The sequence below is a fragment of the Sapajus apella genome, unplaced genomic scaffold (genome assembly GCF_009761245.1).
Source record: "Sapajus apella isolate SASKATOON/1434 unplaced genomic scaffold, GSC_monkey_1.0 scaffold19, whole genome shotgun sequence".
NCBI lineage: Eukaryota > Metazoa > Chordata > Mammalia > Primates > Cebidae > Sapajus > Sapajus apella.
In genome coordinates this window covers 29,202,726-29,225,268 of record NW_022436959.1, presented here as the reverse complement: position 1 = coordinate 29,225,268, position 22,543 = coordinate 29,202,726, and the positions used below count along the sequence as shown (strand labels likewise).

Below are 22,543 nucleotides of genomic sequence, written 5' to 3'. Positions count from 1 at the left end.
CTTTTCTTTATAAATTATATGTTAAAATACATAGTTGGATTTGGAACTCTATGACTTTTCAGTTTAGATATCATGAGAAGGGTTATTCGCTTGTCTAGGAGTTTTTTCTGTATTATATTTAGCTGTTGTTCTTTATTCAAATAGGAGATAAGAATGCTGATAATTTTCCAAGAAAGAATGTTACTTTTCAGAATTGGAGGAATTATAGGATACAACTATGTAAATACATCATTTTACATGGCATAATTTGATTGTCCTTCTGTAGAGATTCCATAATATTAGTAATCATAATCAGCTCTTCCTTGGCCTTGAAAATAAATTTAGGGATGCTTTGTTCTTTATTGACATGTCCAGTAGATGGCAGGGTGGTGTGGAAGGAGCCTGGTTATTCTCTTTGTTCCTTAAGAGGCTCTTCTAGATTTACCCTATTGCAAAGAGAAGATCTTCCTTAAGGCTTTATCTTTTCTACATGGCCCTTTCTTCAACCCCCTCAGTCCATTATCCCATCATTTGTCATGGTAAATACATTTCTCCATAGACTTCCATAGGACACACTTGGAACTTTTTGAGTGTCAGGCTTAGAGGAAGAGAATAGGCAAAAATCCTATTGATGGTTTTCGTATGAATGCTCCAGTTTCAGGTACTTTCCCCTCTAGATTGAGCAGGACCTGATTTCTTTACTAGGTTACTTAGGAAGAAAACTGACCTCTCTGAGGCTAGCCAATTCAATGATGTTGGAGACATACGAGAATTTTCCTTCCCTCCTTCCCTTCCTCCCTCCGTTCCTTCCTTCCTATTTCTCTCTCTCTGTTTTTCTTTCTATCTTTCTCTCATATATATCTGGCTCTGAAGGAATGTAATGACTTACATTTAGTTATCAGGCATTCTGGAAATTTCTAGTCTGAAATTCAAATGTGTTAAGAAGGAAACAATATAATTTAACTATCCTTCTATGGCCATTTCTTTCACTTAGTGGTGGAAGACTTGCCTATACAGATACTGAACATACTGCTGCTCTCTTCTTCTTCAAAGGTGTTAGCTGAATGACTCACACCTTCCACCAGTCCTTATGTTAATTCCTTTCCAGGCTTTTTATTGAAGAGCATTCTCTAATAGATTTTCAGGAAAGATTCACAGGAAAAATATTCCTTAAGTTATTGCTAGTTATATGGCAAGAACTCAGATACAGTTTTGTTTTTTTTTTTTTAAATTCTGTGGCCTTTATACTTGAAGGTCACTTTAGCTTTATTAAATATATGTGATATGTTGATTATTTTCCCCAGATATAAGTATGTCCTTTCAACTTATCTTTTATTTTAGGAGAGTTTTTAAATGATAGTTTTTAGTGTTTTTTGTTTTGTTCCTTTGGTCATCTTTTTGAGGGACTCCTGCTATACATATATGTTGGATCTTCTTTGCCTATGTTACATATTACTTTCTCTTGAAATCTTGTCTCCTCATTTTTTTAAATCTAAAGTTTTTTTCTTACCATTTCCTGTTTCTGTTAAGGCATCACCCATTGTGTTTATTCATTATTGTGCTTCTTATAAGTTAGTATTCATCCCTAAAACAAGTTTTGATATTTTTTCTAAGTCTTCCCTGAGTTTGATCACCTCTATTTTCATATCTTCCTTACTATCAGACACATCATTTCTGAGTATTTTTTAAGTACTGAGGATTTTCATCACTATTGGCATTAAAAAAAAGATTTTTAACTTATTTTGGAATATTAGGTCACAGCTTTCATCTTATATGGCTTTTCTGGCATGCTTTCATTATTCATAGGGACATCTTTTATTCTTTGTATCCTGTTATTCCCTTATGACAACTTTAGGAAGAATCTGCTACTCTTTTCTGTTGTTCATTTTTTTTTTTAAGTAAAATGAATGTTTTTGTACTTTTAAATAAGAGGTATAGTTCAGGATAGCATTTCTGTCTTCAAGGCTCTAGTGGTTCCACTTTTACTGTTTTTTTTGTAAAATGACCTTTAAAAAAAATTCTTGATCTGCTGTTTCCCTGACTCTGTTGTCCAACTTTTTCTCATCCTTCTCTTTTCTTTGCTTCTCAATTTTGATTAGACTCCCAGTAATTTCTCTTCATTGTTGGATTCCGTGTTGGAAATAGTTCATTTTTCTTAGATTTGAGAGTAGCCATATTGCTCTAGTATCTCAGACTTTGTTGAGTTGATGTCCACTTGCCTTCACTTGCAAATCAGATCCTGTAGAATACCCTCCCAGTTTTGGCTGCTCTTCTAGATTGTCTCTTTACATTTATACGTTAGTGAATTGTGTTCTCTTGTTCTCTGGACCATCAGAAGCCTGGGTATATTCCCTTTGCTGTCTCACACAGATGCTGATACCATTCTGGCCCAATACTTTTTTATGCCTTCTTTCAACTCACTTATATTTAGTGTTTTGCAGGGATATTTTGTGACATTATTATGTTGTAGATGGCAATACTCCTTGACTTACAGTGGGGTTACATCCTGATAAACCTATATAAGTTGAAAATATTTTAAGCCAAATATGTATTTAATAACCCAGTAAACCCATTGTAAAGTCAAAAAATTGCAAGTCAGACTGTCATAAGTCCAAATGCTCCTTGACTTAGGTACGATGGGGTTATATCCTGATAAACACATCATAAAGTTAAAAAATTCTAAGTCGAAATATCATAAATTTGGAACCATCTGTATTGTTCTTGAATCTTTGGTTCAGCTATTGTCTTAATCTATTTTGTATTGCTCTAACAGAGTATCACAGACTGGATAATTTATACAGAAAAGAAATTCATTTTTCACAGTTCCAGAGACTGGGAAGTACAGTATCAAAGTATCAAGGTAATGACATTTGGTGAAGGCCTTCATGCCATGTCATCTCATGACAGAGGTAGAAAGGCATGAGAGCAATAGAGGGTTGACCTACCTCTTATAACAACCTGCTCTTGTAATAACAACATTAATGAATTCATGAAGGCAGAGCAGGCATGGCCTAATTGCCTCTTAATGGTTCCACCTCTTAATGGTCCCACCTGTTAATGGTCCCACCTCTTAATACCATTAGAGTGGCAATTAAATTTCTGCCTGAGTTTAGGAAGGGACATTCAAGTGTAGCAGTTTTCTTCATTGCTGTCTGTCTGTTGTTAAAGTCCATTCCGCCAGCATCTTCATATTGTTGGAATACTTGACAAAGCTTTTGTATAAGGAACTATCTTGAATATTGACTTACTACTCTATTTAATGGACAGAAAATGCTACATATATTATATAGATATACATACACATACACACACAAACACACACACATACACACTCCATATTTGTCCAGGTAACAGTTTCACTTCAAACACTGACAGTGTTTGTGTATCTAACAGTGTTTGAAATGAAACTATTTCCTGGACAAATATGGAGAGTATGTGTGTGTGTTTTCTTGGAATACTTTGACAAAACTTTTGTATAAGAAACTATCTTGAATATTGACTTACTACTCTATTTAATGGACAGAAAATGCTACATATATTACATAGATATACATAGGCGTACACAAAAACACACATACATACACATTGTCCATATTTGTCCAGGTAACGGTTTCACTTGAAACACTGTTTGATACAAAAACACAAACACTGTTAGTGTTTGAAGTGAAACCCCGTTACCTGGACAAATATGGAAAGAGTATGTGTGTGTGTGTTTGTGTTTTGTATATATCTATGTATTTCTGTATATATGGACATCAATACCAAATAAAAGCAGGTGAATAATTTTAATAGTATCCTCTACTAGAAGAGTGAATTACTTTTCTATTTGTTACCTTTATTTCTCTTTAAATAAAAAGCAAATTTTGACGGAAAATGCTTTTTCCTATATGTTATTATATTGAGGAAATTATTCCCTACTTTAATTATCAAGGTATTTGACCAGTAATATTAGATACGACTTTGGGAGGCTGAGGTAGGCAAATCACTTGAGCCCAGGAGTTCCAGACTGGCCTGGGCAACATGGCAAAACTCGGTCTCTACAAAAAATACAAAAATTAGCTGAGTGTGATAGCATATGCCTGTAGCCCCAAATACTTGGGAAGCTAAGGCAGGAGGATCGTGTAAGCTTGGGAGATCAAGGCTGCAGTGAGCCGAGATTGTGTCACTGCACTCTATCCTGGGTGACAGAGCAAGACTGTCTCCAAAAAAAGAGAAAGCCCATTTTATAACATTTATTGTTGTGCGTTTTTTAAAAAAAGTTGTTCTTTATAAATTGAGATGTAATAGTGAGTCTGTCTCATTTGATTAAAAAATGTTCCTGGCTTTGGTGCTTTAACTAGAAGTTAAATTCACAGAATTTTGTGAAATGTTCTGTTTTCTGATTAGGAATCTTTGTGTTTCTTTCCTTACAATGTGACCTTCCACCTTTGGTCATTATTTTAGTTGTTTTTGTAACTGCTAATTCTTTGGGATTACTTCTTTAGTATGTGAACTCATTAGTCATAATGGATTTTAGATGTGTGGAATTTCATTAACAATTGATTTGAAATTCATAAGGCTGATGAATCTCCTACTAATTACTACTTTGCTAAAGTTCCTTAAAGGACTGTCATTCTGCCACCTCCCAAGAAAATGAACTTAAAAAAGTCTTTTGCCACATATATAATTAAAAAAAAATGTATTCCAAATATCAGAGCTCCATCTTAATTTGTTGGGTACTTTTTCAGTGCTTGATAGCAGGCTTCTTATAGCCATATTAGTGATGCTTTCTTTTCAGCCTTGTTGCAAAGATACTCTCTTTTCTTTGAAAATAAATTCAAGGCCTCCTTCCAAATGTCTTACTTCAACCTCTGTGTCATTTGACATAAGTTTGTTAGGTGAGCATGTATCCTAGAGAATCAAGCCTAAATGGCTGCCTGACTACATTTTTTGGTTTGTTTGTTTTTCCTGATGGACCTCAGGTTACAGAGTTGTGTCAGGCCTCATTTGGTCAGAAGCTGTTTGTTTCTCTTGTCAGCTTCTTGGTTGGTTTCTTTCCAGATTCTGCAGGGCAGCCATATGGTCATTTCTGCATTTTTTTCTAGATTGCTTCTGTGGCAGGATTCCAGGTTTGGTTGATTAGTGTTTCAGAATCTACCCACACTGAGAGAGCTTCAGTTTTTGCCCTTTCATTTTATTTCAGACAGCATATTCATGTCTAGTGTCTTTCCCATCACTTATCTGAAGTTCATTTGAATTTGGTGATTTTATGTGGCCCATGTATTTGGCTAACTTTTCATCATTTTATATGCCAAGGAGGAAGACCTTTAACGGCTGTTGAAGTGCCTAGATTATGCTAACTTAGGAAAACTAAATCTAGTAATAATTCTGTTGGATGATAAATACTAATGTACATTAGTTTGGGTAGAAAAACATATAGTCTCCTTTCCACATCTTGTATTCTCAGTTATTTTGTTCTTACCTTTTTTTTGAAATTTATTTTGAAAATCACTCTCTGTAACTGTGAGACGAGAAATTACTCTTAATGTTAATAGTGATAATACATTAAAAAACAGCTTTCATGGTATTATTTCTCATTACAGAATTAATGAAGTAAATTTCTATTAATAAAATTGAATTTTAGCAAATTTATGCTTAGCCTTAGTGACCCAATAGCAGGAAAAATCCCCACCTGGATTTATTTATGACTGTTCTTGATCTCAGGTAGATTAAGAACTGTATCATTTCAGGATATTTTGAAGTTGAAAAGCAACTTAATGTCTTGTATTCAGTCTGTTCTTGATGAATTTGTTATTTTGATTTTAGTGAAGATTGAATTAATAAGTAAACTTATTAAACATCATGAAAAACTCACTGACTGTTAAAGATAAAGGTTTTATAAAGTAGCTATAGAGGCTGGGTGTGGTGACTCAGGCCTGTAATGCTAGCACTTTGAGAGGCCAAGGCGGGCAGATCACTTGAGGCCAGGAATTCAAGACCAGTCTGGACCTGGCCAACTTGGTAAAACCCTGCCTCTACAAAAAATAACAAAAATTAGCCAGACGTGTTGGTTCACATTTTTAATCCCAGCTACTTGGGAGTCTGAGACGTGAGAATCACTTGAACCTGGGAGGCAGAGGTTGCAGTGAACTGAGATCATGTACTGCATTCCAGCCTGGATGACAGAGTAGGACTCTGTCGCAAATAAATAAATAAATAAATAAATAAATAAATGAGGTAGCTTTTTATTATAGGTAGTTTATAGAATTTTCAGACTCAGGCTTAAATTATTTAATGAAACTAAGTTATTAAAATCTAAATTTCACTTTGCTTATATATTAGAGCAGTCTTTGATTTAATTTTACTCTGGCACTTTCATTTTATGAGACCCTACTTTATATGTTTTTCAGACTTAGTTTTTGAGGAGGTAGGTTTTTGTTTTGTTTTGTTTTGTTGAGTCAGAGTCTCGCTGTTGTTGCGCAGGCTGGAGTGGTGCAATGGTGCGATCTCAGCTCACTGCGATTCTCCTGCCTCAGCCTCCTAAGTAGCTGGGATTACAGGCGCCCGCCACCACCCCTGGTTAATTTTTGTGCTTTTAGTAGAGATGGGGTTTTGCCATGTTGGCCAGGCTGGTCTCGAACTCCTGACCTCAGGTGATCTGCCCGCCTCAGCCTCCCAAATTGCTGGTATTACAGGTGTAAGCCTGTATAGGTGACCACACCTGGCCGAGGCACCACTTTTATTGTAACTACTTTTAACTTTTATTTGCATGCAAAATGCCTCGTTTGCATGGCTGAGTCTTTTTCCAGAGAAGCTATACTGTACTTTGTTACTTTCTAATGTTTGTAAGCATTCTGCCTTAGAGTGTTTTGTATTTAGTTTTTGAAGTTCTTATTGTCATGGCCAGCTCTTAATTTACTAATAGCAAATGACCTTTTGAAGGAGCTGACTACACGTTTAAATTTATTAGATCTAAAAGTTCAGCTGCTAGTCACAGATTTCAAAGAACTGGTTGACTTTTTTTTTAACAGCAGGATATTTTCTAGAGTGTGTATTTATACTTTTATTGTCCCTCAATAGGTTTTTGCCCCCGAAAATTTATTTTTTTGGGTACAGAAAGGACATATAATTTCTGTATTTTTATTTTTTATTTCCTACATACACATTTCTATTTTTTGTATTTTGCATTTTATAATATATATTAGCAACATCTTAGATATCCAGTTCATAAATAAGCAACTACACATTACTGCATGACTGTATATTTACCAGTAGGAATATTAGTTAAAACAATTAGAAAACCATAGTTCTGACAGAGTAGTCAGCCATAGAAAGTGAACACTAAGGGTAGAGCATGTGATCTTTTTAAAGAGACAGGGAAAGATTCAATGGTTAAAAATAAAATAAAAGAAAAACTAAGTAAATATAGAGTAAGTAAGTAAAAGTAAGTATAGATTAGAATATTATTATACAGACCAAGGGACTCATTCATAGATTATTTATATATTTAACTCATTATAAAACATTAATATGGGCTGGGTATTGTGACTCATGCTTGTAATCTCAGCGCTTTGGGAGCCTAAGGGGAAAGGATTGCGTGAGACCAGGAGTTTGAAACCATCTTTAGCAACACAGCGAGACCCCCATCTCTACAAAAAATTTAAAAATTAGCCAGATGTGGTAGTGCACACCTGTAGTCCTAGAGCTGAGGCAGGAGGATAGGTTGAGCCCAGGAATCTAAAAAGAACAAGGCTGCAAGCGGTGGCTTATACCTGTAATCCTAGCATTTTGGGAGGCTAAGATTGGAGTACCACTTGAGCCCAGGAGTTTGAGACCAGCCTGGTCAACATAGTGAGACCTCATCTCTATAAATTTAAAAAATTAGCTGAGTGTGGTGATGCATAACTGTGGTCGCAGCTACTCAAGAGACTGAGGCAGGAGGATCACTTAAGTCTGGGAGTTTGAGGCTGCAATGAGCTGTCATCATGCCACTGCCCTCTAGCCCTGGGTGACAGAAGGAGACTCTTTGTAGAAAACACGAATTAAGTGGGGGAAGATGTGCCAAGGTGGCCGACAGGAGGCAACACCAGAATGCAGCTCTCAGCAAATGAGATGCAGAGGGCTAGAGGACTTCACGATTCCAAGTGAGGTGCCGGGTTCACTTCAGTGGGACTGGTAGTGCACTGAAAATAGCCCAGGGAAGGAGCCGCAGGGTGAGAGCTGCCCAGGGAGGGCAAACTGAGACAGGATGGGGCAAGTCCCCACCTGGAACCTGTAGCCAGCTCGGAGGGTCGGGGTTGTCACCCCCTCAGTTCTCTGATTCTGATCCTGTGCTTACCTCATCCCCTCTGCAACTCACAGTCCATAAGAGCCCTGCCAGACTAAGGGGTGCTATGGGTTGTTGATGCAAATCTGAGCAATGGCTCCTGCCAAGTACTGCAAGTTGTCAGTGGAAGTTAAGACTAACACCAGCGGAACGGACCTGTCCCACGGAAAGAGGCAGAGTTGAAAGCAGGGAAACATGCCGTAATGCCTGGCAGGCCCCACCACCCACAAAACTCAAACTGAAGCCCACGCACTAGAGGGCTTGGCAGCAAATACATCAGTTTGACCCTAACCAGGAAGCTTGAGCTCAGGGAAGGAGAGATGCCATTGAGAAGGTGGGGCTAATCTCACCTACAAAGGAACTCCAGGGAAGGACCACCCACCCAGCAACCTGACTGAACCTGAGACACCCCAGCAGTGCCTCTACAGGCCAAAAAAGATAGCTCCAACCTCAACAGACAGGATGTCCACTCAGAGACTCCTCCCCAACTTCAAAGATCAAAGGGAGATAAATCCACAAAGATGGGAAGAAACAGCACAAAAGGATGAAACCATCAAAGACCAGAACACCTCTTCCCCTCCCAAGGATCACAACTCCTCATCATCAAAGGAACAAAACAAGACAGAGAACGTGTTTGACAAATTGACAGAAGCAAGCTTCAGAAGGTGGGTATTAACAAACTAAAATAACTCTGAGTTAAAAGACCATGTTCTAACCCAGTGCAAAGAAACTAAGAACCCTGAAAAAAAGTTACGTGAAATGCTAACTAGAATAACCAGCTTAGAGAAGAACATAAATGACTTGATGGAGCTGAAAAACATAGCACAAGAACTTCGCAAAGCATATACAAGTTTCAAGAGCTGAATCGATCAAGCAGAGGAAGGGATATCAGAGATAGAAAATCAAATCAAATGAAATAAAATGAGAAGATAAGATTAGAGAAAAAAGAGTGAAAATAAATGAACAAAGCCTCCAAGAACTATGGGATTATGTGAAAAGACCTAATCTATGCTTGATTGGTGTACCTGAATGTGAACAGGGAGAATGAATCCAAGTTGAAAAACACTTTTCAGGATATTATCCAAGAGAACTTCCCCAACCTAACAAGGCAGGTCAACATTCAAATCCAGGAAATACAGAGAACACCACAAAGATATTTCTCAAGAAGAGCAACCCCAAGGCATATAATTGTAAGACTCACCAGGATTTAAATGAAGGAAAAAATCCTAAGGGCAGCCAGAGAGAAAGATCAAGTCATGTGCAAAGGAAAGACCACAGACTCACTGCGGATCTCTTGGCAGAAACCCTACAAGTTAGAAGAGAGTGGGGGCCAACATTCAACATCCTTAAAAGAATTTTCAGTCCAGAATTTCATATCCAGCTAAGCTTCATAAGCACAGGAGAAATAAAATCTTTTATGGACAAGCAATTGCTGAGAGATTTCATCACCATAAGACCTGCCTTACAAGAGTTACTAAAGGAAGTACTAAGCATGGAAAGGAACAACTGGTACCAGCCACTGCAAAAACTTGCCAAATGGTAAAGAACAACGACACAATGAAGAAACCAAGTCAACTAATGGACAAAACAACTAGCCAATAACAAAATGGCAGGATCAAATTCAAACATAATGTTAACACTGAATGTAAATGGCCTAAATGCCCCAATCAAAAGACACAGACTGGCAAACTGGATAAAAAGTCGAGACACATCGGTGTGCTGTATTCAGGAGACTCTTCTCACATGCAAAGACTCACATAGACTCAAAATAAAGAGATGGAAGAAGATTTACCAAGCAAATGGAGAGCAAAAAAAAAAAAAAAAAAGCAGCGGTAGCAATCCTAGTCTCTGACAAAATGGACTTTAGACCAACAAAGATCAAAAGAGACAAGGGCATTACATAATGGTAAAAGGATCAATGCAACAAGAATAGCTAACTATCCTAAATATATATGCACAATCACAGGGAGGCTGAACAACTTTCTCCTGAATAATAAGTGGATAAACAATGAAATGAAGGCAGAAATAAAAATGTTCTTCAAAACCAACAAGAAAGAAGACACAACTTACCAGAACCTATGGGACACATGTAAAGTAGGGTCTAGAGGAAAATTTAATAGCAGTTAATGCCCACATGAGAAACAAGGAAAGATCTAAAATCGACACCCTATTGTCAAAATTGAAAGAGCTAGAAGAGCAAGATCAAAAAAAAACAAAAGCTAACAGAAGACAATAAATAACTAAGATCAAAGCAGAACTTAAGAAGATAGAGACACAAAAAACCCTTCAAAAAAATCAATAAATCTAGGAGTTGGTTATTTGAAAAGATCAAAAAAATAGAACGCTAGCTAGACTAATAAAAAAGAAAAGAAGAATCTAATAGGTGTAATTAAAAACAATAAAGGGGAGATCACCACTGATTCCTCAGACATATAAACTATCATCAGCGATTACTACAAACAGCTCTATGTATATAAACAAGTAAATCTGGAAGAAATAGATAAATTCCTGGATACTTGCACACTCCCAAGACTAAGCCAGGAAGAAGCTGAAACCCTGAATAGACCAATAACAAGGTCTGAAGTTGAGGCAGCAATTAATGGCCTACCAACCAAAAAAAGTCCAGGACTGATGGGTTCATAGCTGAATTTTACTAGATGTATATAAAGAGGAGTTGGTACATTTCCTGTTGAAACTATTCCAAACAATACGAAAAGGGAGTCCTCCCTCTTTCTCTGAGGCCAACATCATCCTGATACCAAAATCTGGCAGAGACACAACTAAAAGAGAAAACTACAGGCCAGTATCCATGACGAATATTGCTGCAAAAATCTTCAATAAAATACTGGCAAACTGAATCCATCAGTACATCAAAAAGCTTATTCACCACAATCAAGTAGGCTTCATCCTGGGGATGTAAGGCTGGTTCAACATATGCAAATCTATAAACGTAATTCACCACATAAGCAGAACCAAAGACAAAAACCACATGATTATCTCAATTGATGCAAAGAAGGCCTTCACCAAAATTCAACAGCCCTTTATGCCAAAAACTCTCAATAAACTAGGTATTGACAGAACGTATCTCAAAATAATAAAAGCTATTTACGACAAACCCACAGCCAATATCATACTGAACGGGAAAAAACTAGAAGCATTCCCTTTAAAAACTGTCAGTAGACAAGTATGCACTCTCTCACCACTCCTATTCATTATAGTATTGGAAGTTCTAGCCAGAGATATTAGGCAAGAAAAAGAAATAAAGGCCATTCAGTTAGGAAAAGAAGAAGTCAAATTGTCCCTGTTTATAGACAACATGATCGTATATTTAGAAGACCCCATTGTCTCAGCCCAAAACCTACTTAAGCTGATAAGCAACTTCAGCAAAGTCTCAGGATACAAAATCAATGTGCAGAAATCACAAGCATTCGTATACACCAGCAACAGACAAACAGAGAGCCAAATCATGAATGAACTCCCATTTACAATTGCCACAAAGAGAATAAAATACCTAAGAACACAACTAACAAAGGATGTAAAAGATCTCTTCAAGGAGAACTACAAACCACTGCTCAAGGAAATAAGAGAGGACACAAACAGGTGGAAAAACATTCTCATGCTCATGGTTAGGAAGAATCAATATTGTGAAAATGGCCATACTGCCTTAAGTAGTCTATAGATTCAGTGCTATCCCCATCAAGCTACCACTGACCTTCTTCACAGAACTGGAAAAGGCCACCTTAAAATTCATATGGAACCAAAAAAGAGTCCACATAGCCAAGACAATCGTAAGCAAAAAGAACAAAGCGGGAGGCATCACGCCACCTGACTTCAAACTATGCTACAAGGCTGCAGTAATCAAAACAGCATGGTACTGGTACCAAAACAGAGATATAGACCAATGGAACAGAACAGAGGCCTCGGAAGCAACCCCACACATCTACAACCATCTGATCTTTGACAAACTTCACAAAAGCAAGGGGGAAAGGATTCCCTGTTTAATAAATGGTGTTGAGAAAACTGGCTAGCCATGTGCAGAAAGCTGAAACTGGACCCCTTCCTTACACCTTATACAAAAATTAACTCCAGATGGATTAAAGATTTAAACATAAGAACTAACGCCACAAAAACCCTCGAAGAAAACCTAGGCAACACCATTCAGGATATAAGCATAGGCAAGGACTTCATGACTAAAACACCAAAAGCATTGGCAACGAAAGCCAAAATAGACAGATGGGATCTAATTAAACTCCAGAGCTGCTGCACAGTGAAAGAAACAATCATTAGAATGAACCAACAACCAATGGAATGGGAAAAAATTTTTGCAATCTACCCATCTGAAAAAGGGCTAATATCCAGAATCTACAAAGGACTAAAGCAGATTTACAAGAAAAAAAACAAACCCATTCAAAAGTGGGCGATGGATATGAACAGACACTTTTCAAAAGAAGACATTTATGAAGCCAACAAACATATAAAAATGCTCATCGTCATCGGTCATTAGAGAAATGCAAATCAAAACTACATTGAGATACCGTCTCCTGCCAGCTAGAACGGCAGTCATTAAAAAATCTGGAGACAACAGATGCTGGAGAGGATGTGGAGAAAAAGGAACACTTTTCCACTGTTGGTGGGAGTGTAAATTAGTTCAACCAGTGTGGAAGACAGTGTGGCGATTCCTCAAGGACCTAGAAATAGAAATTCCATTTGACCCAGCAATCCCTTACTGGGTATATATCCAAAGGAATCATTCTATTATAAAGACACGTGCACACATATGTTTGTTGGGGCACTGTTTACGATAGCAAAGACCTGGAACCAACCCAAATGCCCATCAATTATAGACTGGACAAGGAAAATGTGGCACATACACATCATGGTATACTATGCACCTATAAAACATAAGTTTGTGTCCTTTGTGGAGACGTGGATGAATCTCGAAACCATCATTCTCAGCAAACTGACACAAGAACAGAAAATCAAACACCGCATGTTCTCACTCATAGGTGGGTGATGAACAATGAGAACACTTGGACACAGGGAAGGGAACAACACTCACAGGGCTAGTTGCGGGGGGTGGAGAGGAAGGGAGAGGAGGAACCGCAGGGGGCAGGGAGGATGGAGAGGGATAACACTGTGAGAAATGCCTGATGTGGGCGATGGTGGGGGGAGTGGAGATGGCAAACCACCATGGCATGTATGTACCTATGCAACAGTCCTGCAGGATGCACGATGTGCACATGTACTCCAGAGCCCAAAGTACAATTTAAAAAAACGAATTAAATAAAATAAATTTATTCCCCCTCAAAAAAATAATTAAACATGGTTCCTGTTGTTTAATTACTAAAATAAAAAGTTTTAATAACTAAGTGAACTATTTACAGCTTTTCAAATAGTTTGAGCAATTTAAGTAGAGGCACAAATTATTCACTCAGAATGGCTTTTCCTTATCTGATTGTAGCTGACTTTTGTATAGGCCTTTTAAATTTAGAGGTCAGCTGTTAACTGTTGGACTTGCCTCTCAACAGTCTGTTTTTTATTTCTTTATGGTGGAAGGAATTTAAAGTAAACTTTAAAATTTTAAGCAAATGAATAAATCAGATAATAGGATATGTTAATTTTGTGTTTCCCAGTGTTGTTAAAATTAGTAGGTATTGCCTTTATAACCAGGAAAAATATTTTTATAAATTAATATAAGTAACTTTTAGTAGTATTAATAGAACTAGAAATAGTTTATATGTCTTCAGAGTTACCTATGATGTAGTAGGGGAGATGAGGATAAAGGGAGAAGAAGAAGCAATAAAACAAAACAAGTAGCAAGGAAACATTCCAAAATAGGAAAAAATTACATGACAAGTTAAACCAAATTTGTTATAACAATAAATATGTGGGATGAGGTCACCTTTTACAACCAGAAGGCTTGCTACAAAGTTTATTTTTTTCAAAAGTATTAAAAAAATACTTTGTTTTATGATACACATTTAAAAAATCTTTTAAGAACTTAAAAGGATGGGCATACCATGCAAATTATCAGAAATAAAGCAGAGGAGGTCATAATATTCAGCATGATAAAATTTAAAAAATAATGTGATAAAACAATAATGCATATAAGCTGTGATGTCGATGTCAAGAAGCTATATGTACCAAATAATACAGAACTAAAATATAAAAGTCAAAAATGTTCAAAGAATAAAGAGAATTTTTAGAACTCAATTATAGTTTAAATATTTTATAGTACTCTTCTACGTCTGTAACAGATAAAACTGATAATTATATTATTCCTATATTCTGTATTTTAATTCAATTGATATACAAGACAAGGAACTATGTATTCTGAAAACAAAATGTCTTTTCTGATTCATGAAATGTTGACCATGTTTGTAGTCACAGGGAAAATTTCAGGCAATTCCAAAGAATAGAAATAGGTTCCACTAGATTTTCTGCTTTCAGTACAATACATTTAGAGCTAAAGTAATACAGATAAAGAGGAAATCTGGTGATTTTCAGATATTTTCTAACAATTCTTGGGTCAAAGGAAAAAATAAAAACTGTAATTCCAACCTATTACCTGCATAATATAACATTAGAGTATACTGCATTTTCTTCTATTTTTCTGGTAAACTATGCATTCTGATTTCTGAAAGGTAGTTAAAGGACAGCATTCAATAATAAATATTTCTTCACCCTCTGTAAAGAGGAAGGCATTTTGTTTGATGTGAGATATGACTCTGAAAAGACTCTTAGCCTTGGGAACCTGTAAATCTATTGAATTGTATCATCAAATGCACACTAGTAGTAAATTACTTGGGATGGATACATGAAAAATTCTCTTTATAGGTTTGGTGTGTAGTGTGATTAATTTTTAGGAGATACTTGTGATACCCCTATGGGAAGGAGAAGTATGATAGTTTGTTATGGCTGATTGATTGAACTGTGTATAGATTTTGGTTTCTTTTTACCTGTATCCTGTTTGCATCTTTTGTTCAGTATTCCTCTAGGCTTCAAATTTTTCATCTGTGAATGAGGAGGTTGAATTAAAATATAAAGTTATTTACACATGTTATTTTTGTGTAGTTGTGAATAAATTCATTAAGTGAGTATTGAATGCTGACTCCTAGTCAGTCTGTAGGGTTTAAACTTACGCGCTGATGGGAGAGAGAAATAAGTTTAGGGTGCCACGAAAGCAGAGACAGGAAAGTATATCTTAGAAGGAAGGGGAGAGAAAAGGGCATTGGGGAAGCTTTCACAGAGGCAGTGTGACATCTTAGTTAGTCTTGAAAATAAATGAGTTTGTCAAGTAAACAAGAAAGGAGAGAGTTCTAGGCTCAGGAAGGAGAATGTACAGAGGCAGAAAGAATATATTTACTTTTGGAAAAACACAGGCCATTCATGTGACGCTTAGCATGGGATTATGGAGTAGCAGGATATTAAACATTGAAGTATATGCCAGCCAAATTGTGAAAGCTTATTACGTCATACTAAATAATATGGGCTTTAAGTTAAATACAGGTCACTGTGGAAGTGTTTTCTGTTTGGGCATGGAACTGTAAAGTTTACTTGAAGTGGATGCAGAGATAGCAGTCAGAAAACTGGCAGTTCAAATGAGGCATACAATTAAAATAATGGCAAGAGATGATACACAGATTTATTACAGGTCCCTAAAATGGATAGGCTTCATAGGGTCGTGGAAGCCCTGGAAATGTATGTAAGACTTAACATGAACGTATTTTCTTTGGGACATGGGTCATACGTTTCATCTGATCATGCAACAGGACTATTAGTGTAAATATGTATCACGGGGAAAATTGACAGGATGATATTCTACAAACTATGAAGTTTAAATAACTTTACATTTTACTTCATTCACTAATGACTAATCCATTTTTTTTTTTTTTTTTTTCACTTTTTGCAGTGGACAGGCCAAAATCTCAGCAAGTTCGGACCTCTAGTACAATAAGGCGAACCTCCTCTTTGGATACAATAACAGGACCTTACCTCACAGGACAGTGGCCACGGGATCCTCATGTTCACTACCCTTCATGCATGAAAGACAAAGCTACTCAGGTAAAATAAGCAAATCAAAATCAGCTTATCACCCTGCACTTCTTCTGGTTTGATCAAAGTAAAGAAAATGTAATGTAATAAAATTTTCCCAAATTTGAAATACATCGACCCAAGGAAGAAAGGAAAATCCATTGTTTTAAATAAACTTTGCAATAATTGTTTTTTGTCATCTGGGTTTTAGAAGCTTTGAAATTCTTTAATACTTAAATAGCACATCAGTCTATATTACATGGCTTTAAAGACTTTTGTTGTAATTTTAAAAATTGCTTTCCAATAGAAATTAAAATGATTAGTAACCATTTTAGAAAATATAAAACTTTTTAAAGAGTAGTTTGCACACTTCTTGAAAATAATTTATAAAGTATTAACATATGCCTAATAAAATGTATGATGGATAATTTATTTTTTTCTGTTAAAACAAAGATTAAAATCCTTCAGAGGGAAATATAAATTAACTGTCACATTTCGCGTTTTTGGAAGGATCCCCAAGCTTTTGATTAAAAGCTTTTTCTCCATGATAGAAAAAAAAATCTGAAAACATCTTTATTCATGATTATCTGAGTTATTGACCATATCTTCCTAACAGTGGTCAATCAGCATTTATTATCATCATGAAGAATACTAAAAATATGATATGGTTATTGGTTTTAAAGAACCTGCCGCACAGTTAGGTAGATAAGACATACATTTAAAAAACTGGTAAATGAAGACAGTGTTAGATGAATGGGGTATGTAAATACCAGGGCATTCAAAGGAAAGAGCATATTGGGCTCTGTAGGTTAGGGAAATAGAATAGAGTTTCATCTCTGAAGAATGAGGAAAAAGAGAGGAAGAGAGTTTTTTGTACATGATCTATAAAACTCTGCTGCTGAGTTTTTGTCATTTTCTCAGGCAAGCTTGAAACTGTGAAACTGGCTTCTTCTTTATCATCTATCTCATCAATTCTGTCCTTGTAATATTTTATGCTGCCCTAGTCTTTTGATTGAGTATTCATTTAATGCGGAAGAGGATAAGTTTAATATGGCAAGCAGTGGAATTTCCAAGTAGAAATAACTAGCAAAACGTAGAAGTGTGGGTCTAGACAGTTAAAGATCTGGGCACAGATGGATTCAAATGAAGGCCCACTGAGGGAACTTTCTGGGATAATGGAAATGTTAATTAATTTAATTTAAAATTAATTTTAATTAAGTAAAAGTTATTTATATTAATGGTGTATAGCATGATTCTTTGATATATACACACATTTGAAATGATTAAATCAATCTAATATATACCTCATTTTTTTGTGTGTGTTAGGAACACTTAAAATCTACTCTCTTAGAAATTTTCGAATATACAATATATTGTTATTTACTGTAGTCATCATGATATATAATAGATTGCTTGAAGTTATTTCTCATAACTGAAATTTTGTGTCCTTTGACCAGCATCTCCCCAGGACCACCAACCCTTAGCCTCTGATAACCATCGTTCTGTTCTCCATTTCTATAAGTTAAATGTTATATATCTTTTTTTTTTTTTTTTTTTTTTGAGACAGGGTCTTGTTCTGTTGCCTAGACTGGAGTGCAGTGGTGTGATCTCGGCTCACTGCAACTTCTGCCTCCCAGATTCAAGCAATTCTCATGCCTCAGCCTTCCAAGTAGCTGGGACTACAGGCCCCTGCCACCACGCCCAGCTAATTTTTATATTTTTAGTAGAGACGGAGTTTCAGCAGTAGAGGCTAGTGTTGAACTCCTGGCCTCAAGTGAGCCACTAGCCTTGGCCTCCCAGAGTGTTGGGATTATAGGCATAAGCCACTATGCTTGGCCAGTGTTATATATCTTAATAGAAGTTTGGGTTATGTTGGTGAATTCATTTATCAGAACTTACCCAAGTGTACACTTGCACATTTTGCTATATAACTTTAATTTGAAAAACATAGAATATGAACAGAAAACAAATACTGAACTCAGATGTTTAGAGATGAAGTATACTGCTGTCTGCAACTTTGAAATGAATCAAAAATAAGATTGAATGATGAGTGGATAGCTAGATAGGTATCTGGTAGAGCAAATAGAGCAAAATGTTATATAGAGAGGCTGAGTATTGGCTTTATGGGCCCTCATGAACAGGTTTTTTCTCTTTTAACTGTTCTGTTTGAAATTTCTATTAGTAAAATGTTAAAAAAAAAAAAAATGGCCCTTCTGACTTCACTGCTTTGCAACCCAGTCTTAAGCTTTCTTTTCTGTAAATTAAAATTAGTAATACCCAATTTGCACATTCACATGTTTATTCTGAGGTCTAAAAGATACAGCTTTACATTTTTAAGGCCTCTGAAGACATGGATCACTGCCAGATTTAGAGTCATCTGTTTAGCATAGTAGAAAGAAAAACTAAAAGCCATTTGTGAAATATTATTACTGTAGCCTTGCAGACACAACCTTTATAAAACAAAAAATGTATTACCAACTCTTAAAATTGAACTTGCAATTAAGATTACTGTAATAAGACAGTAATGATTCCTCAGTCTTCACTCCACAGTCTGAGGTATAGTCTCTGGACAAATTTTAAATTCTGTGTTAAACTGTGTTTTTAAATGTGAAAGTAATATTTATTCTTTGTAAAGTGGCCAAGTAATAAAAATAATAAATACAGCAATAATCAGAGGTATTTCCTACAACTTCCCAGGTATAGTAGTGTGATTAGAGCTGTTCATAGATACTGGCATTCTCTCTTCTGGGCACGTGGTAGGATTCTGCTTCTCTGCCCACTTGAAGTTAAGTGTGGCCATGAGACTTGATTTGGGAAGAAGCTTTAAAGAACTGGTGCATTCTCTCTGACAGGGAAGTAACTGTTCACTCCCCCTTTGTCCATCTGGATCACTGACAGTGACAAGCATAGCCTTCTTAATGACCCATACATGTTGTATAAGCAAGAAATTAACTTTTGCAGTTTTAAGTCACTGGGATTTGGAGATTGTGTGGTTACTATCCTATAATCAACACTCTACTGACTAATATGCAATGTATAATAACCTTTTAAACAAATTTTTGTAGGCTTTTTAGATCATAGTATGTTTCTTAATTAAAAGCTTTTCAAAAGATTCAGTGTGGACATAAAATCAGTATCAAAATAGAATGAAAGAAAAAAACAGCACAGGAAGTGTTTTTTCTTAGAGTTTTGTCATTTGCTTAATTAACTTTTCTTAATTTTATTTAAACATTTTTAAAAAATAGTGTCTTATTAGTTTATTTTCCTGTTATACCTTTCTTTGACTTTTATAGACCTTAAACTTTTTCTGATAGTTAGACAATTTTCTTTGTATGAGTAGTCCATCTAAAGCAGTCTGTGGAACAGGCTACCTCAGTCTCAAAATGTCACCTCTTTTGAAATGTCCATTAAATTAGAAGACATGATGGTGTTAATCTACAGAGGTGATTTTCATTAGGCTTTCTGCAAGTTAATGTATTCAGTCTTAACAAGAGAAACTACCACTGCCTTCTTGCTGCTTTTGTTTTTTTAAAACAAGGATTTAAAATGCTTTTGATTAGATTTATATTGTAATAAAATGATGGATTGAATGTTTTTTATATATAACTTGTAAAAGAAAAAAGTTACTTGCCTAAACATAGTGTTTCCACTTCAGGCATCTGCTCCCTGCCAAGGTCAGCATCCTATCATAGTATAAAATCTCTGTGCTTCTCAGTTCTTGCAGGGATGCTTAGTGATATATTTATAGACATTCTGTAATTGTTCCAGAATGTTTTTAGTTCAGCCAAATTAAAATAAGTAAATATTTTAGTTATGTATTTTTGAGTTTTATCTGACTTTGTTTTAAAAGTAGTGCTTTTTGATGGTAAAATAATCCATGTAATATAGAAGGACATGAATAAGTAGCCGCTGACTCCCTGGACCTATTACTTAAAAAAATTATTATTAACAGGTTTTTTTTTTTTTTTTGGGGGGGGGGGGGAACACGTTTTGAGAAATTTTCTGTAAGATATTATTGAAACATATACACTATGGAATTACATTCTATATCATATCATTGACTTGCTTTTTCCATTTGATGGATCATGGGGATCTCTCCTTATAACGACGTGTAAATCCCTACCTCATTTTTTCCCCTATTTTTTAAGTTGTGGTAAAATACATATAACATGATAGCCAGACATGGTGTCATGTGTCGGTAATCCCAGCTACTCCCGAGGATGAGGCAAGAGAATCACTTGAACCTGGGAGGTGAAGGTTTCAGTGAAAGCCAGGATTGCCCTACCACACTCCAGCCTGGGCAACAGAGTGAGACTTGTCTCCCCCCTCCCTCACCCCTAAAATAATTAAATTCACCATGGATGAAGATGAGTTAACCATGTTTTAAAGGTACAGTTCTATAGCATTAAGTGCATTCACATTATTGTAAAACCATTACCACCATCCATGTCTAACACATTTTCACTTTTTCCACCTATTAAATACTAGGTCTCCATCCTCCCCACCATACCCCAGCCTCTGGTAGCCATCATTCTATTTTCTTTCTCTGTGAATTTACTCTAGGAGCCTCATATAAGAAAAATCACACAGTATTTATCCTTTTGTGTCTGGTTTATTTTACTTAGTATACTGATTTCAGGGTTCATCTGTGTTGTAGCATGTGTCAAAATTTCCTTTCTTTTTAAGGTGGAATAATATCCCATTAGACATATGTACTGCATTTTCTTTATCCATTTGTCTATGGATGGACATTAGGTTCTTTCTGCTTTTTGACAGTTGTGAATAATGGTGCTGGAAAAATTAGTGTATGGATATCTTTTCAAGCCTCTGCTTTCAATTCTTTTGTATATATATGTCCAGAAGTAGAACTGCTGGATCATAGGGTAATTCTGTGTTTAAATTTTTGATGAACTGACATGCTGTTTTCTGCTACGGCTATACTATTTTATACTCCCATCAGCAATGCACAGTGGTCCAGTTTTTCTGCATTTTTGCCAGCAGTTATTTTCTTTATTCCTTATTTTAAAAAAACAAGAGTCACCCCAGTATGTTATTATGATTTTTTATTTGTGTTTCCTAAATGATTAATGATGTTGAGCATCACTTCATCTGCTTTTTGGCCATCTATATATAGACATTTAAGTCCTTTGACCATTTTTGAATTGGGTTTTTTGTTGTTGAGTTCAAGGAGTTCTTTATATATTCTAGATATCAATCTCTTATCAGATACATGGTTTGCAAATATTTTCTCCCATTCTGTGGGTTGCCTTTTTAATCTTTTGATACTTAACTAGTTTTTAATTTTGATAAAGTTCAGTTTATCTATTTTCCATTTGTTGCCTGTACTTTTGTTGGCATATTCAAGAAATCATTGCCAAATAAGCTTTCTTCTTATTTTCTTCTAAGAATTTTAGCTTTTAAGTTTAGGTCTTTGATCCATTTGAGCCCATTTTTGTATACAATATAAGGTAAGAGTCCACCTTCGTTCTTTCAGATGTGAATGTCCAGTTCTCCTAACACCATTTGTTGAAAAGGCTGTCCTTTTCCCATTGAATGGCCTTAACACCCTTGTCAAAAATCAATTGACCATATATATGAGGGTTTATTTCTGGATGCTGTGTTTATTACATGGGTCTGTGCCTTGTGGCTTTTTGCATTATGCCATAATTGGGAAAGATTTCTCCTACTCTAAGTTAAAAAATTTTATTTAAACTATATTTTCTTTTAATAGTTTTATGTTTCTTTTTAAATATTTGTTTCTTTGATATTTCTAGAGTTTATTTTGATGGAAGGCATAAGGTGATATCCAGCTTTATGTTTCAAAGTGACTAATAGTTGATCAGTAGTTTATCTTTTCCCTGCTGATTTGAGATGTCACATCATAAATTTCCATTCTTCTTTGGACCTCTTTCTGGCTTCTCTATGCCATACTATATACCATTAATATCTTTTTTTGCCTACTACTGAATGATTTTGATTTATATTGCATAGTAATTCATTTTCATAATTTGTATGGCTAGTCTTGCATATTTATTTTTCCCAGTAAATTTTATAATTTGTCACATTCCTCTTAGAATGTTTTATATTACAATTAAATATTAATTCAGGGGAATTAATTATTATTATGAATTAATTATTATTATTATTGAATCTTATCCAAGAAAAGGGCATATCTGTTTTTTTTGTTTTTGTGTTTTTTTTTTTTTTTTTTTTTTTTTTTTTTTT

General features: G+C 35.6%; 1 protein-coding gene across 5 annotated transcripts in view; it reads left to right on the top strand.

The window, feature by feature from the left end:
* The window catches only part of GLCCI1 (glucocorticoid induced 1), a 153,621-nt gene that overhangs the window by 31,084 nt on the left and 99,994 nt on the right, over window positions 1-22,543 (top strand). For all 5 annotated transcript variants that reach the window (XM_032286745.1, XM_032286747.1, XM_032286749.1 and 2 more), the window contains exon 2: window positions 16,197-16,348. In XM_032286745.1, the coding sequence (XP_032142636.1) occupies window positions 16,197-16,348 (152 nt within the window). The remainder of the gene's footprint in view (window positions 1-16,196; window positions 16,349-22,543) is intronic.